Below are 16,170 nucleotides of genomic sequence, written 5' to 3'. Positions count from 1 at the left end.
AGCAGGTACGTTACTTTGCCAACAAAGGTCCATCTAGTCAAGGCTATGGTTTTTCCAGTAGTCATGTATGGATGTGAGAGTTGGACTATGAAGAAAGCTGAGCGCCGAATTGATGCTATTGAACTGTGGTGTTGGAGAAGACTCTTGAGAGTCCCTTGGACTGCAAGGAGATCCAGCCAGTCCATCCTAAAGATCAATCCTGGGTGTTCTTTGGAAGGACTGATGTTGAAGCTGAAACTCCAATACTTCGGCCACCTGATGCAAAGATCTAACTCATTTGAAAAGACCCTGATGCTGGAAAAGATTGAGGGCAGGAGGAGAAGGGGACGACAGAGGATGAGATGGTTGGATGGCATCACTGATTCAATGGACATGGGTTTGGGTGGATGCTGGGAGTTGGTGATGGACAGGGAGGCCTGGTGTGCTGTAGTTCATGGGGTTGCAAAGCGTCAGACATGACTGAGCGACTGAACTGAACTGAACTGAACTTCCTTGCAGAGAGGGTATGAGTCAAGTTTGGGAGCTTCCCTGGTGGCTCAGATGGTAAAGAATCTGCCTACAATGCAGGAGACCCGGATTTGAATGTTGGGTTGGGAAGATCCCCTGGTGAAGGAAATGGCAACCCACTCCAGTATTCTTGCCTGGAGAATTCCATGGACAGAGGAGCCTTGAGGGCTACAGCCCATAGGGTCATAAAGAGTCGGACACGACTGAAGTGACTGAGCATGAGTCAAGTTGCTGGGCAGATAAAATGCTAATTCAATTCTGATTTCTTATTGATAGTGCATACCTCCCTGAGGACAGGACAGCAGCAGAATTTATTGAGAATGTAAGACATGTCAGGCCCTGTCCTTAGAAGTCTCCATCCATCTCTTTTATCCCCCAGTGACCTGGAAGGCATAGAATCTTATTGTCTCCATTAACCAAGAGGCCCAGTGCAGGATGTACCCACCAGGGTCCCATGAGTGTCCTGGGGCTGCTGTAACAAAGTGCCACAATCCTGGTAGCTTAAAACAAAAGGAACTTGTCTCAAAGTCCTGGAGACCAGAAGCCAAAATCAGCTTCTGGGGACTCCAGGTGCCTTTGGCTTGTGGCTGAATCACTCCAGTCTCTGCCTCTGTCTCCACAGGGTTTTCTCCCTTGTGTCTCTGTGTTCTCTCTTCTTCTTTTTTAAGATCAATACTTCTTGGCCACGCACATCACTAGCATGCAAGATCTTAGTTCCCCAACCAGGGATCGAGCCCACATCCCCTGCAGTGGAGGTGCACTGTCTTCACCACTGGACTGCCAGGGACGTCCCTCTCTCTTCTTATAAAGACACCTGTCAGTGGATTTAGGGCCCAGCTAGGCAATCAGAAAGACCTCCTCTCATATTTACCTTAATTATATCTACAAAGAGCCTGTTTCAAAAGAAGGTCACAGTCTGAGGTTCCAGGTATACATGAATTTGGGGGACACTCTTCCACAACTATAGTCACATAGACAGAAGAGACTGGGTTGCATTCAGGTCAGCCTGTGGGACACCAGCATTATCCTTACATTCCAAGCCCTATCTCTAGTGCTGGAATTACAGCTCTGGACACAATAGACAGACAGACAGACAGACGGGGTGCCTGCTGTCATGGAAACAGACAAAGAACTTAGGAAACCCACAAAGGAAGAACTGAAACCCACAGCTTCAGATTGTGATGATTGCTTTGAAGGAATAAAACCATATATGGGTGGGATCTGGGAGTGTATTTACCCACTGTTACCCACTGCTGTGCAGCAAATTACCCTTGAGCCTCAATGAGGGGCCTAGGGCAGAGTACTCCAGGCAGTGGGAGCTGTGCAAAGGCCCTAGGGCAGGAACCTTTGACTTGCTGAAGATCAGGGAAGGAGGCAAGAGCAAGCTGGGGGAATGAAGGGTGAAGAGGTGGTCAGATGCATGGGGCCGGTCCATGCTGGGCTTCCCAGGACACAGGGAAGGCATATGATTAACAAAACAATGGGAGCCTTTGGAGAGTTAAAGTATTATTTTTTTTAATTGATTTTTTATTTTTTTTTAATTTTTAAAAATTTAGGGAATTCCCTGGGCAGTCAAGTGGTTAGGACTCCATGCTTCCATTGCAGGGCACCCAGGTTTGATCCCTAGTCAGGGATCTAAGATCCTGCAAGCCTCATGGTATGGACAAAAAAATAAAAATTAAAAATTTTTAATTTTTAAAATGGAAACATTTTAAACTAAAATTTATTTTATTTAATTTAAAAAATTTATTTTTTAAAATTCTGTATTAAAAATTTTACTCTGGAAAATTCAAGGCTGCAAAAGTAGAAGGAATAATGTAATAAGCCCACGTGACCAACCCCCCAGCCTTCGTGATCTTCATATGATTGTTTCCTCATCTCCACCCACTTCCTCCTCTGTCTGAATCTCAGCGGCACATACTTTCAAGTGTTAGTTTTCCAGAGTATATATCTGGAAGGCAAGGGCTCCCTTTTTTAACCTTATCACAGATAGGCTTCACGAGTTTCAGTAATTTTTGTTGTAGTAAAATGCATATAATTTACCATCCGCAACATTGAGTACATTCACAATGTGGTGCAACTGTTAGCTCTAATTCCAGAACATTTCCATCACCCCAAAAGGAAACCCTGTCCCCATTAGCAGTCATTCCACATTCCCCTTTCCACAGCTCCTAGGAACCACTAATCTGCTCTGTCTTCATGGATTGTTTATGAGGTGTAACTTACCTATAATAAAATGTACCCATTCTAAGTGTTCAAGTGGGGCTTGGGGTATCACACCCAGGTTACCACCACTATCAAGATATAGAACATTCCTGGACTTCTCTGGTGGTCCAGTGGTTAAAAATCTGCCTTGCAATGCAAAGGATGCCGGTTCAATCCCTGGTCAAGGAAGATCCCACATGCCGAGGGGTCACATGCACAGCTACTGAGCCTGCACTCTAGAGCCCTTGAGCTGCAACTCCTGAAGCCCACCTGCCCTAGAGCCAGTGCTCCACAACCAGAGAAGCGACTGCAATGAGAAGCCTGTATGCCACAAATAGGGAGTAGCCCCCACTAGCCCCAACCGGAGATATCCCGTGCACAGCAACAAGGCCCGGTACAGCCACAAGTAAATAAATAAGTATTTGTAAAAGCTGCATTAATCATTTCAGAAAGACATGGGACATTCCCGTCTCCCCGAGGACCTCTCCTGCCTCTTTGCTGTTGGTGTCCCTGCCCTCCGCCCCAGGCCCCCACTCATCTGCCTTCTTCCACTGAATCAGGTCACCTATCCACAATAGGTGCTCACTGCTTTCGGGATGAATGATGGAAACTCTGCCTTTGTCCTGGCTGCCAGGAGGGGACAGGATTCTGGGCTTCATGTTCAGGGATGTGAATACAACCATCCAACCTCTGTTTACAGAGCACCCACTATGTGCCAGGCTCCTAGTCAGATGCAGAGGGAGTTGCTTCCTCTGGGCCCCCTCAGCAGGCTGCTGCAAACAGCGACTTTGATGAGGGGAACCCTCCAATTGGAGATGTTCACTTACAAGGATCCATTCAGCCACCAAGAGTAACAGGGCAGGCACCCAAAGGGACCCGGTGGGCAGGAAGCTGCCCAGGACTCCTTGTCCTCACTCTTCACATCGGTCTCCATTGCTGGTCCCTATTCAGAGAGGCCTTGCCCCGAGACCCTGTTCATGTGTGGCTGCCCCTGCCTTTGCCAAGGATCTGACCAGGGCCTGGCCAGCTGCTCCCTTTGGTTGCAAGGTTCAGGCCTGGCCTGGGAGCCCCAGACACTCCTCCCTTCCTCCAAGTGTCCCATGCGATTATTTGTGGCAGGCTCACTCTACTCCAAGAGGGTGAACCTTGGTCTGTCTCCTCCACTGCTGTTTCTCTTGGGCCGAGAATGAAAAAGACAGAAGTCCTGTCTACCAGGAGCAGGGAGAGACAACTCAGAGGCAAATGGTGAACGAGTAAACTGCATTTGGCATTTGTGTATATGTGTGTGTGTGTTTTAGTTGCTCAGTCATGTCTGACTCTGCGACCCCACGGACTGTAGCCTGCCAGGTTCCTCTATCCATGGAATTCTCCAGGCAAGAATACTGGAGTGGGTTCCCATTCCCTTCTGCAGGGGATCTTCCTGACCCAGGGATTGAACCCAGGTCTTCTGCACTGCAGGCAGTTTCTTTGTCATCTGAGCCACCAGGGAAGCCCTTTAAAGACTGTAAGTCCATGTTAAAAAAACAAAGCAGGGAGGGGACTTTTCTGGCGGCCCAGTGGTTAAGACTTCACACTTTTACTACAGAGGCTGTGAATTTGATCCTTGGTGGGGAACTAAGATCCCACATGCTTTGAGGCATAGCCAAAGAATAATAATAATTAAAAAAAAAAAGTAGGAGGGAGTTCCCTGGTGGCCTAGTGATTAGGAGTCCATGCTTCCACTGCCATGGCCCATGTTCAGTTCCTGCTTGGGAAAGTGACATTCCAGAAACCATGCAACGCAGCCAGAAAACAAAACAAGAGAGCAGGGACCCGAGAGAGAAGAGGAGGGGGTGGTGCAGTAACAGATGGGGGTCCAGGAATGGCCACCTGAGTGGGTGGCATCTGAGCCAAGACCTCACAGAGGTGGGGGAGGAGCCATTTGGATGTTGGGAGGAGTGGTCCAGGCAGAGGGCAGAGCCTGTGCAAAGGCCCTGAGGCAGAAGCATGCCAGGTGTGCTCAAGCAACAGCAAGGAGGCTGGAGTGAGTGAGTGAGGGGGAAATCTGTGGGGAGGACGGAGGGGGAGGAGGGTTGGGTCTCCCTAGGCCTGGCACACAGCAGGTGCTCACCATTTGGGGATGAATGGAATCGTCTGTGCTCCTGTGCTGCTAGAGAGGGCAGGCACACCAGGTTCTGAGTTCAGGCAAGAACAGCCATTCAGTTTCTGTTTACTGAGCATCTACTACATCCTTGGCTGGAGCAGATGTAACTTCTCTGGCTGCTCAGAACCCTGGGGAAAACAGACTCAACAGGGTGGCTTCACACAGGGGTTTTGATGGGGGCTGGGGGTGGGTAAAGGGAATTAAGGAGGGCTCTTGGGGTGGACAAGAGAACATTCCCCGAGCCCAGCCAGCACCCAATCCAGACTGGCCCCCTTTGGGGATGTGATGGGGGAGCAGTGGGCACAGCACAGGGCCCGAGCCCTGGAAGGCTCCCTGGGGGAGGTGGTGAAAGGAGTCACCAGAGAGTGAGCAGGTGTGTGGGGCTGTGTGTAGCTCAGCGTGCTGGCAGGTGGCGTGTGTGCAGGTTGAGCCAAGTCACAAGGGCCACAGGATCCTGGTCCCTTCACAGCGGCAGCTAGAGGGGCCCTCCAGGGACTCTCGGGATGTGCAGCTTGACCCCAACAGGAAGTCTCGTAAATCTCTCAGAACCCTGACCTCTTGTTTTTAAAAACTGCAGATGCAGGTGGCTGTGTGGATCCATCCCCTCTTCTAACAGACCTTCCTGGCCCACCCAGGACCCTGTCTTCCTCCATTCCCCAGGTCCAGTCCTACCCCAGGGCCTTTGCACTGGCTGTGAACCTGGCTTTACACTCACACCCTGCTTTTCACTTCCGAGGCCCTGCACAGGCCTGACCTACCTGGCTTTCTCCGGGGCCACCACTGCCTCCATTCTGACCCACGTCACTCTGACAGCCTTGTCATCATCTAGCGCTTTGCTCATGCTCATTCATTTATGTAGAGGGGGTTTCTCTCCCGGGAAAACTATGAGCCTCGAAGGGTTGGATCTAGTCATCTCTGAGCCAAGAATGCCCAGTGTGCAGTAGGTGCTGGTACCAAGAAAAAAAGAAATTCTGAAACAAAACAAACAAAAATAAAGCCAATTAGATCTTCAAACTGAAAAAAAACAAAACACAGTAGGCCCTGATACACATCAGCTGCCTTCATGAATTAAGGACAGAGGGAATGAATGAGTGAATGAAAACGCTGAGGTCTGTTGTGGACCTGTTGAGTCTGAGGAGGCCATTGCAGGGAATTAAGGAAGCAGCATAGTGGAAGCAGGAGGGCCACAAAGGATGGTTCTGATAACCAATTTGACACTAACACTGGTGGGACACGATAGCCAGATGAAGCCTAAAGCGGGAGCAGAGTCAAGAGCACTTGTATTGGTCAGGGCAGAGGAAGCTGCTCTAACAAACAGGTCCTCACTCACCAGAGGCTTATCCCAGCACCAAGCTGCCTCTCAGAGCCAGGGGCTCTGGATGGTGGGGCAGGGAGCCAGATAAAGCCAGGAGACCACTTGTTTCTTGAGCTCCTGCACTAGGAAATTCTGGCTTTCTTGGTTCTGTGATCTAAAAGCCGCCACTTTTGCTTTACACAATACAAACAAGTTCAAGTCTCACTCATCTCACGGCCTGGCGTCAGTGATGGCTGCTCATCCCGACAGGGTCATTCAGGAGGCTGGCTCCTTCTCCTGGAGTTCTCCTTTCCCCTGGGACCTCTGATCGCCTTGTATCCGCTGTCAGGTGGGGACAGAGGAACAAGTCACCTGCCATTAGGGCCTCTCACTAGCCTGTCTCCTGGCCCCACCTGGGGCAGAGGCAGCTCCCCACCTTAGGTGGGGGCACCCGAGCTGGATGACTCAGCCAACTCAGCCTAGTGCCATTCAGTGACTTGGGAGTGGGGCAGCCACCCAGCTCAGGGATGGACCCCAGGGCCCAGTTGAGGCAGGCAGGTCATGAGGAGTCCAGGCTGGAGGCGGTGTGGAGTCAGCATGGGGTACTCTGGATCCCCCAGTAAGGAGAAAGAAGGACTGGGCCCTGGCTTCTGAGGGTCACCAGGCAGGCTGTGATGGGGGAGGACAGGGTGACTCTAACACTGCATGGCTAGCTTTGAGAATCCGCCTCCTTCTAGGCTGGTTGGTAAATAGCCCTTTGCCCTTCGTCCTCCGAGAGACCCGGCACCCCAAGCATCCTCTTTGAACCCTCGTCGCCCTTAGGGAACTGGGGTCTCTTCCTCTGCCCTCTCCGTGTGGGATGCCGAGGCTTGGGGAGGTATCCTGGGGTGGGTGGGGCACCCAGTGACACCGTCTCCTCATCCCCCCTCCCAGCGGCCTTTCCGTGCTGATACGCGTGCGCCTGGAGCTGCGGCGGCACCAGCGCGCGCGCCACACCATCCCACAGATCTTCCAGGCGGTGGTTCAGCGGCAGCCCGAGCGCCTGGCGCTAGTGGACGCGGGCAGCGGTGCGTGCTGGACCTTCGCGCAGCTGGATGCCTACTCCAACGCTGTGGCCAACTTGTTCCGCCGGCTGGGCTTCGCGCCGGGCGACGTGGTGGCCATCTTCATGGAGGGCCGGCCTGAGTTTGTGGGGCTTTGGCTGGGCCTGGCCAAGGCAGGCGTGGAGGCCGCGCTGCTCAACGTGAACCTGCGGCGGGAGCCCCTGGCCTTCTGCCTGGGCACCTCGGGCGCCAAAGCCCTGGTCTTCGGAGGGGAGCTGGCGGCGGGTGAGGCCGGGTGTGGGTAGCATTTCTCGGTGGGGGCCTGGGGCTGCTCAGGGCAGGGAGACGGTGCTTCCCCCGCCCTGGGAGGGGCACCTGTCCATCTTCAACCACGACGTGTTTCGCGCCGCAGCGGTGGCGGAGATGAGCGGGGAGTTGGGCAAGAGCCTGGTCAAGTTCTGTTCTGGAGATGTGGGGCCTGATGGCGTCTTCCCGGACACCCAACTCCTGGACCCACTGCTGAAGGAGACCTCCACAGCCCCCCTGGCGCAGCCCCCTGGCAAGGGCATGGATGGTGAGTGCAGGTGGGATCCCCGTGCCTATCCTGTCCCCTCGTCCCACCCAGCCCAGCCTCTGGTCCCCAACACCCGTGTCTCTCTCAGATCGACTCTTCTACATCTACACGTCGGGGACCACGGGGCTGCCCAAGGCTGCCATCATCGTGCACAGCAGGTGAGGGGCCCGTGGGTGTTGCCTGCCACCCCCACCCCCCCTACCTGCGCCCCAGCTCTTGTTGAGGATCCTGTGGGCATCTTGATCTCAACTGGGTAAAACCCACAGCCCATCTCAGGACCCAGTGCTGTCCTCTGCCCCTCCTCAGCCTCCTCCTGCCCCCATTCCTGCCCCCAACAGCCCTCCTCTCCTCCACGGCCATAGGATATCCCAACTTATGCCAAACTGCCCTGTACTTACCTTGGCCCTTGGATAAGAAGCCTCATTCGTGTTGTGCCCCACCTGCCACTTCTCTGATGTCATTTTCCCCTTCTGCCTCTTTGCTCACTCTCTCCTTGATTCCTCCAACCTGCCAGGTTGCTTCTGACCTCAGGACCTTTGCATATGCTCTGCCCTTCACCTGCGTGCCCTTCCCTAGCTCTCCCCACAGCTCCTTCTTACCAGGTCTCAGTCACTTCCCCAGAGAGGATACCCCAGCCTCCCTGGTTTTGTCCCCTTCAGCCTCTCTCTGTTGCTCTGTTATATTCCTCATGGCACCAAGCATCATTTCCTTTCTTTGTTGCATGTTCTTCACCCTCCAGCCTCTAAGGCCGGTAAGAGCTGGGCTGGCTCTGCCTGGGTCCCTGCTGTGTCCCCAGTATCCAGCACGCTCCCCGCCCCCCCCAACTCCCACGCTTTTCTCGGGGACGTGGGCCCCAGCCCCTGCACTCCCTGCCCCGCAGGTACTACCGCATCGCGGCATTTGGGCACTACTCCTACAGCATGCAGGCAGCAGATGTGCTCTACGACTGTCTGCCCCTGTACCACTCGGCAGGTACCACGGGGCGGCTCGGGCGGGGAAGGGGGCGGGGAACCGGGGACCCCTCATCGAGTCCACTCTCTGCAGGGAACATCATGGGCGTGGGTCAGTGTCTCATCTATGGGCTGACGGTGGTCCTGCGCAAGAAGTTTTCAGCCAGCCGCTTCTGGGATGACTGCGTCAAGTACAACTGCACGGTCAGGCCCCGCCCCTCTTTCACCCCTACCCTCCTCCCACCCGTCCGCTTTACTTCTCTGAATGGCTTTCTTGCAGGGACGTGAGGGGGCTCCGAGGGGGTCATCAGTGCTTTATGCTCTCTGTCCGGCCAGAGACTAAACCTTCAACATGTAAGCTCCTTGTATCCTCATAGCTGCTTGGGAGCGGGCAAAGGCATCACACCCATTTTGCAGGTAGGGAAACTGAGGCTTCTAATGCAGTTAGGATTGGACGCGGACTGCCTGAGCTCCTTAAGATGCTGCCTTCCCCACACCCTGTGCCGGAAAGGTTTTCCCTGCTGGTAGCTGCAGGCAAATGGATGGGTCATGCTTCCTGGTGGGGTAAGCATGAGGCAGAGGTGGAGGGCATCACTGTCCTGCAGAGCAGGTAGGGGTTAAGACAAGTCCTTTCCTCTCTCTGCCCTCCTCAGTGAGAGGAGACAGCCGGAAGGTTTCAGTGCCATGGTGGGGGTGGAAATCCAGGTGCTAGTACCTTCCTCCAGATGGAAGAAGGAGTGAGAAGGGGGTGTGTCCAGAGACTGACAAATTGGGAGGTGCTGCCGAAGGCAATGACACCCCACTCCAGTACTCTTGCCTGGAAAATCCCATGGACAGAGGAGCCTGGTGGGCTGTAGTCCATGGGGTCGCTAAGAGTCTGACACAACTGAGCGACTTCCCTCTCACTTTTCACTTTCATGCACTGGAGAAGGAAATGGCAACCCACTCCAGTGTTCTTGCCTGCAGAATCCCAGGGACGGGGGAGCCTGGTGGGCTGCCGTCTATGGGGTCGCACAGAGTCCGACACGACTGATGCGACTTAGCAGCAGCAGCAGCAGCCCTCACCTTGAACAGGCGGGGCCGGGAGGGGTTCAGCTGGATACCTGAATCACACAGTAGGGCAGGGTGGGGGCTCTGGGCTGGCATCCTGGGGGACCCCTCAGGGTGAGGGCGGTGCCCTGCTCTGCTTCTGAGGATTTTATGTTCTACTTGGAGGTGGGGGGTCTTGGGAAAAATTGCTAATCTGAATCTTGACACATTAAACAGTCCATTTGATTAACTCAATTATTGAGAGTTGCAAATACAAACGCGGACAGAAACGTTTAGGGGCTTCCCAGGCACCCATCGCTCAGCTCCAGAAGAGATCAGATGCCCTGTCCTGCCCCCTTCGCCTGCCCACCCATGTCCCTCCTCCAGTCTTGTTGTGAAGCAGCTCCAGACAGCAGCCCGTTTGCTTTAGAGATAACCTCAGTGAAACCGCCAAAAGATGATGGGTTTTTTTTCTAATTGAGGTGAAATTTACATAAGATTAGCCATTTTGAAGTGGGCACTTTAGTGGTATTTAGTCCATTTATAGTGTTGTACAAGTAGCCCCTCTATGCAGTTCCAAAAACTTTCCATCACCTCAAAAGGAAATCCTGTCCCCCTTGGCAGCCACTCCCCATTCCCCCCTCCCACCAGGAATCTTTCTGTCTCTATGGGCTGGCCTGTTCTGGACATTTCTTGTAAATGGGACCTCTGTGTAGGCTTTTGTGTCTGGTGAGGGCTGTCCTTAAAACAAAAGATCTGAAAGCAGGGTCTCAAAGAGATATTTGTCCATCCATGTTCATAGCAGATTATTCACAATAGATAAAACATGAAAGCAACCCAAGTGTCCATCCACAGATGAATGGATAAGCAAAATGGGTCCATCCCTACAATGGAATATTATTCAGCCTAGAAAAGGAAGGAGACTCTGACACAGGCTACAATGTGGATGAACGTTGCAGATATTATGCTAAATGAAATACGCCCATCAAAAAAAGACAAATACCGCCTGATTTCACTTACATTAGGTACTCACAGTAGCTAGAATCATAAACAGAAAATAGGGTGGTGGTTGCCAGGGGCTGGGAGGAGGGAAGAATGGGGAATTAGCATTTAATGGGGATACAGTTTTAGATTTACAAGATGAAAAGAGTTCTGGGATGGATGGTGGTGATGGCTGCTCAATAATGTAAATGTGTTTAATACCCCTTTAAAATGGCTACCCAGGTGGCGCAGTGGTAAAGAATATGCCTGCCAGTCGGGACACAGACTCAATCCTTGGATTGTGAAGATCCCCTGGAGAAGGAAATGGCAATCCACTCCAGTATTCTTGCCTGGGAAATCCCAAGAACAGAGGAGCCTGGCGGGCTACAGTCCATAGAGTTGTTAAGAGTCGAACATGACTGAGGGACTGAGCGTGCACACACAAAAAAATGCCAAGATGGAAAAAGAAAATGCTAAGGTGGTGAATTTTATGTTATGTGTATTTTACCACGATAGAAGAGGAAAAACAAGAAGGAGAAAAACCCCACAAACACATAACTGCAGTATCATTATCACAGCCCCAAAGGATTTCTCAACGTCAAATCCTGTCCCCAAAGCGACAGGATTTCTCAACCATCAGGAACCTAGACACTGATCCCCAGTGTCTTACCATGTCAAAAATATGGGTTTTTTTTTTCTTGTTTCTATATATTTTTAAAAAATTTAAATTAGATAAGACCCACACATGGCAACTAGTTGAGGTTTCTTGTAAGATTCCTTGTCTCTCTCTCATTCTTTCTCCTTTTCCTCCCTCCCTTCCCTTATAATTTATTTATTGAAGAAAGGGAGTTTGCCCTGTGGTGTGTTCCCAGCCTGGGGATTGCTGTGAGGTCCCTTGACATACTCCTGTCACTCTGGTATTTCCTGTGCCTTGGGAGTAGGGTTGAGCCCAGCAAATTTTTTTTTAATCTATTTTTAAAAATTGAAGTATAGTTAATTGACCATGTTGTCTTGGTTTCAGGTGTGCAGCAAAGTGATTCAGTTATATCTGTTTTTTTCCGATTCTTTTCCATTATCGGTTATTACAAGGTATTGAGTACCGTTCCATGTGCCCCACAGTATGTCCCGTTGCTTATTTTATATATAGTCGTGTGTATCTGCTAATCCCAAAGTCCTAATTTATCCCTTCCCGCCCCCGACCCCCTTTCGTAACTATTAGTTTTCTATGTCCGTGAGTTGTTTCTGTGTTGCAAGTAAGTTCATTTGTATCGGTTTTTTAGACACCACATGTAAGTGATATGTGGTATTTGCCTTTCTCTGCCTGACTTCATTGTATATGGTACTCTCTAGGTCCATCCACGGCGCTGCAGATGGTATCATTTCGTTCTTTTGTTATGGCTGAGTAGTGTGTATATTCCATTGTGTATACGTACCACGTCCTCTTTATCCGTTCATCTGTCAGTGGACATTTAGGTTGCTTCCATGTGGACACTGAGATGCATGTATCTTTTCAGATTAGAGTTTTGTCCAGATACGTGCCTGGAAGTGGGATTGCTGGGTGTTTAGTTTTTTAAGGACTGTCTGTACTGTTCTCCATAGTGGAAGCACAGCATCTCTCAACTACAGCGCTGTGGACACGTGGCTCTGCCTCGTTCTCTGTGGTGGGGGCCATCCTGCGCACAGTAGGATATTTAACAGCATTTCTGGCCTAAAATCACTGGATGCCGCCAGGACCCCACCAGCCACCCGTGATAATTAAAAATGTGTCCAGACATTGTCAAGTTCATGGCCATGGTTCAAAACTACTGCTTTAGATATTTGATTGATTCAGCGTCTACTTTTTTGTTTGGGGTTCCCTGTGGGTGGTGTCATGGCCTCCTACTGGGAGGCCCGCAGTGTCTGGTGGCCCCTCTCTTTGTCCTTGACACGCATATGTTGCTTCCGTTCTGTTTCCTTAAAGAGTTATTTCTGTGACCAAGAGAAAGCATTGAGGAGCTCTATAAGGATTAGATAGGGTGGAATCCTCAAGTGGAAGTCACTCAGTCGTGTCCAACTCTCTGTGACCCCATGGACTGTAGCCCGCCAGGCTCCTCTGTCCATGGAGTTCTCCAGGCAAGAATACTGGAATGGGTAGTCGTTCCCTTCTCCAGGGATCTTTCCTACCCAGGGATCGAACCCAGGTCTCCCGCACTGCAGGCGGATTCTTTACCATCTGAGCCACCAGGGATGCCACCAGGACTTAAGAAATGCTGCTGGGTTTAGAAATCCCATCTCATGGCTGTTGGATGGGAGAAACTGCATGGCTTTTTTTTTTTTTTTTTTTTTTGCAGCAGTGGGTGCTGGCCCAGATCAACTGGCCAACTGTCCTTATCAGAGGCAGCAGGCTGTAATCTGCTTTCTTGGCTGCATAAAGCAGGTGGGCAGGCAATAGACAAGTCAACCCATCATCCATCTATGGGTATTTGGTTCCTGTGTCACCCTGTCCATTTGGCTGTGTACATTTGGAGTTGTAGCGGGGGTCCCAGGTTGACAGTTCACTCCTAGCTTCTGCTCAGATGCTGCCCTGCAGGCTGGAGGTCACAGCATGGGGCGCCTGGTGTCTCCTCTCTGAGCTGACCTGAGTCGTTTTCCCTTTAGCCCTGGGTCTGTCCGAAGGTCCAGGCCAGAGTAAAGATCAGCTGTTTGACTCTCAGTACGTAGAGCTTGCCTCAGAGCCGCGGGCATGTCATTGTCACCTTCAGCTGCCTCAGTTGTGGTTCCGTTATCCCTTCCCCAGCCTAATTTCTGAAGAGGACAGTGGAAAGCTGCCTGGGACTATTTGTGATGGTCTGGAGGGCAGCTCTGTTCTTAGGCAGGACTTTGTCAGCTGACAGGTAAAACCGAAACCCTAACCCTAGCCCTAACCTAAACTCGAGCTTTCTTGAGGAAAGGCATATTATCAACTTGTGGAACTGAGGAAGCCAAATAGTGGACAGCTCCAGGCACATCTTGATGGGGGGGGGGGGGTGTCTCTTGTTTTTCTCTTCCTCTTGATCTCTTCTTTCCTTAGTGGGTGGCTTCCTCCCCACCCTTGCTTCCCCAAGAGGGTTCCCAGCAGCCCCAGTTGACAAAGAGCCTGTGTTCCCACCAGTCCATTGAAAGTCTCAGGGATGATGCTCATTGGCTGAGCTGTGGTCACATGCTTATCCTTGAACCAATCAGTGTCTGAGGATGGACTGGACTGATTAGCCAGGCTATATGACTTGCTCTGCCCTGGAAATGGGGTGGACTGGGCCACCAAGACAGGTGAAGGAGCCTGAGGGCAGAGGGAGATAACCCATCAGGGGTCTCTGATCTTGCCTTGCCCAGGCTTGCCTCCTGGTGATCTTCGCCCAACTGCATCTCCTCTCTGGGTCTTGGTGCCTTCACCTTCAATAGGGAGTGTTGGGAAGATTAAACAGATGAGCTCTGTGTTCAACAGGCTTGTATTCATCAGATCCGCACCAAGTCCTGCTCAGCCATGGTGGCATTTGAGCTGAGACCTGACTCTCAGTGCATCAGAGGGAAGAGTGTTCTAGGCAAAGGGCACGGTATGTTCAAAGGCCCTGAGGAGGAGACCCATGTGACAAGAGCACAGGAGTGAGCACAGGAGTTGGAGGGAGACAAGGTAGTGAGGAAGGCAGGGCCAGAAGGAGTTGATCACAGGTCAAATTTTATAATGCATTTTGGTATGAGTACTTTGAAGCTATGACTGCCATGGTGGTTCATTCTGAACATGTAACTGTTTCATTGAGACTCTGGAGCCAGGATGTCAGATTCCAATCAGATTTACCACGTTATCAGCCTTGGTGGGCACTTAGTGTCTATGAGCATCTGTAAAGTGGGGAGGGTACATTCAGAAGCTCACCTGAAGATGAGGACTCAAGGGCAACTGAGTATCTGGGAGACGACCCCAGAGGTGGAGCCACAGGAAAGAGAGGGAAGGAGCTGGCGGAGAGGGGTGGTCAGTAGCCCCTGAGCCACTGGGGCTAGGTCTGTGCTGTGACTTCAGGGAAGCCACAAAGAACATGACCTGACAGTTATCCCAGCCCTAGGTCAGGCGGGCAGCCTGAGCTCAGACAGGGCTCTGAGCGAGTGCATAAGTATAAATGGTCTGGACTGTTCTCCCGCTGTCATAATCTTTAAGGCCATTTTGCTCCTAGCGCCCAGATGGGAGGAAGGAGGTTGTTGGGTCTGGGGGGCCTCCAGCCCGCGGCAGCCTCCGCCCCCAGTGGGCTCCTCTCTGCCCCAGCGCAGGCGCTCACTGCTCACTTCCCACCCTACCCCCAGGTGGTCCAGTACATCGGGGAGATCTGCCGCTACCTGCTGAAGCAGCCGGTGCGCGAGGCGGAAGGACGGCATCGTGTGCGCCTGGCAGTGGGCAACGGGCTGCGGCCGTCCATCTGGGAGGAGTTCACGGAGCGCTTCGGCGTCCGCCAGATCGGCGAGTTCTACGGGGCCACCGAGTGCAACTGCAGCATCGCCAACATGGACGGGAAGGTGGGCGCGGGTGGGGCGGCCCGGGCAGGGCTAGGGGTTCGGGGAGCACTGCTCCCTCTGCCTCGCCGGCCTGGGTTCCCATAGAACAGCCTGGTTTGTGGTGGGCAGCCTTCCTGACAGCTTGCTCAGTCACCTGACTGTCACCCCTGAGTTCCAATTCACAGCATGGCTCTGCCTCAGCCTTTCAGAGCCTCAATTTGTAGCAATAGAGGTGGCAAGGGGGAGCAGGGCTCTGGGGGACCCAGGGCCAGGAATGGGGTGCTGATCTACTAGGCAAGTCACTCAGAGGGCTTCTTGGGCCTCTGTTTCCTCATCAGTAAATGGGATTAACAACTTAGGTTTGTTCTGATCATGGAACATCCCAAACTCAGTATAGCACCCTTTCCCCCTGCAGAAAGCTCTCTGAAAACATGCAGACGTTTATGATTAGCAAATATTATCTCTGCTATATCCTTGCAGGACCCTCCTTCTCCCTTATCAAGCATTTCCCACCCAATGTCAGGGACAGAAAAGGAGAAGAAGAATAAAGCAAGCGCCCCAGAGGCAGGCATTCTTTTCTGTCTCTTGCTGCTGGGTCCCCAGTGTTGGACGACAAGGCCTGGTCCCCACCATGCACATGAGTTGAATATGCAGCCCCAGAGTACACTCTTGTCAAACCAGCAGAGGTTGCTGCTGGAACAAACATGCCCAACCACGTGCAGCAGTGCAAACCCACTAGATGGGCATTTCTGCTCCTAGAACTGAGCCAGGCAGTGTGCCATGCACTGGGCAGAAGCTCTGCCAGGGTCCCTTCATGGCTTCAGAGTCACTCAGGGCATCCACTTCCTGCCAGCCTGGAGGGTTTTAAGGACCAAGAAGTGGTGGCCGACTGGCAGGTCTCCTCACGTGACTGCAAGGGAGGCTGGGAACGGGGAGAGAAGGGGATG

General features: G+C 52.2%; 1 protein-coding gene across 2 annotated transcripts in view; it reads left to right on the top strand.

Annotated features, from left to right (window-relative positions):
- Positions 1–16,170, top strand: part of SLC27A1 (solute carrier family 27 member 1) — a 39,322-nt gene that overhangs the window by 19,135 nt on the left and 4,017 nt on the right. For both annotated transcript variants that reach the window (XM_019963873.2, XM_019963872.2), the window contains exons 3-8: positions 7,083–7,477; positions 7,605–7,766; positions 7,855–7,924; positions 8,647–8,738; positions 8,811–8,920; positions 15,035–15,244. In XM_019963873.2, coding sequence (XP_019819432.1) covers positions 7,083–7,477; positions 7,605–7,766; positions 7,855–7,924; positions 8,647–8,738; positions 8,811–8,920; positions 15,035–15,244 — 1,039 coding nt within the window. The remainder of the gene's footprint in view (positions 1–7,082; positions 7,478–7,604; positions 7,767–7,854; positions 7,925–8,646; positions 8,739–8,810; positions 8,921–15,034; positions 15,245–16,170) is intronic.

This window comes from Bos indicus, chromosome 7 (assembly GCF_029378745.1).
Source record: "Bos indicus isolate NIAB-ARS_2022 breed Sahiwal x Tharparkar chromosome 7, NIAB-ARS_B.indTharparkar_mat_pri_1.0, whole genome shotgun sequence".
NCBI classification, from domain to species: Eukaryota; Metazoa; Chordata; class Mammalia; order Artiodactyla; family Bovidae; genus Bos; species Bos indicus.
This window is presented reverse-complemented; position numbering and strand designations above follow the sequence as displayed.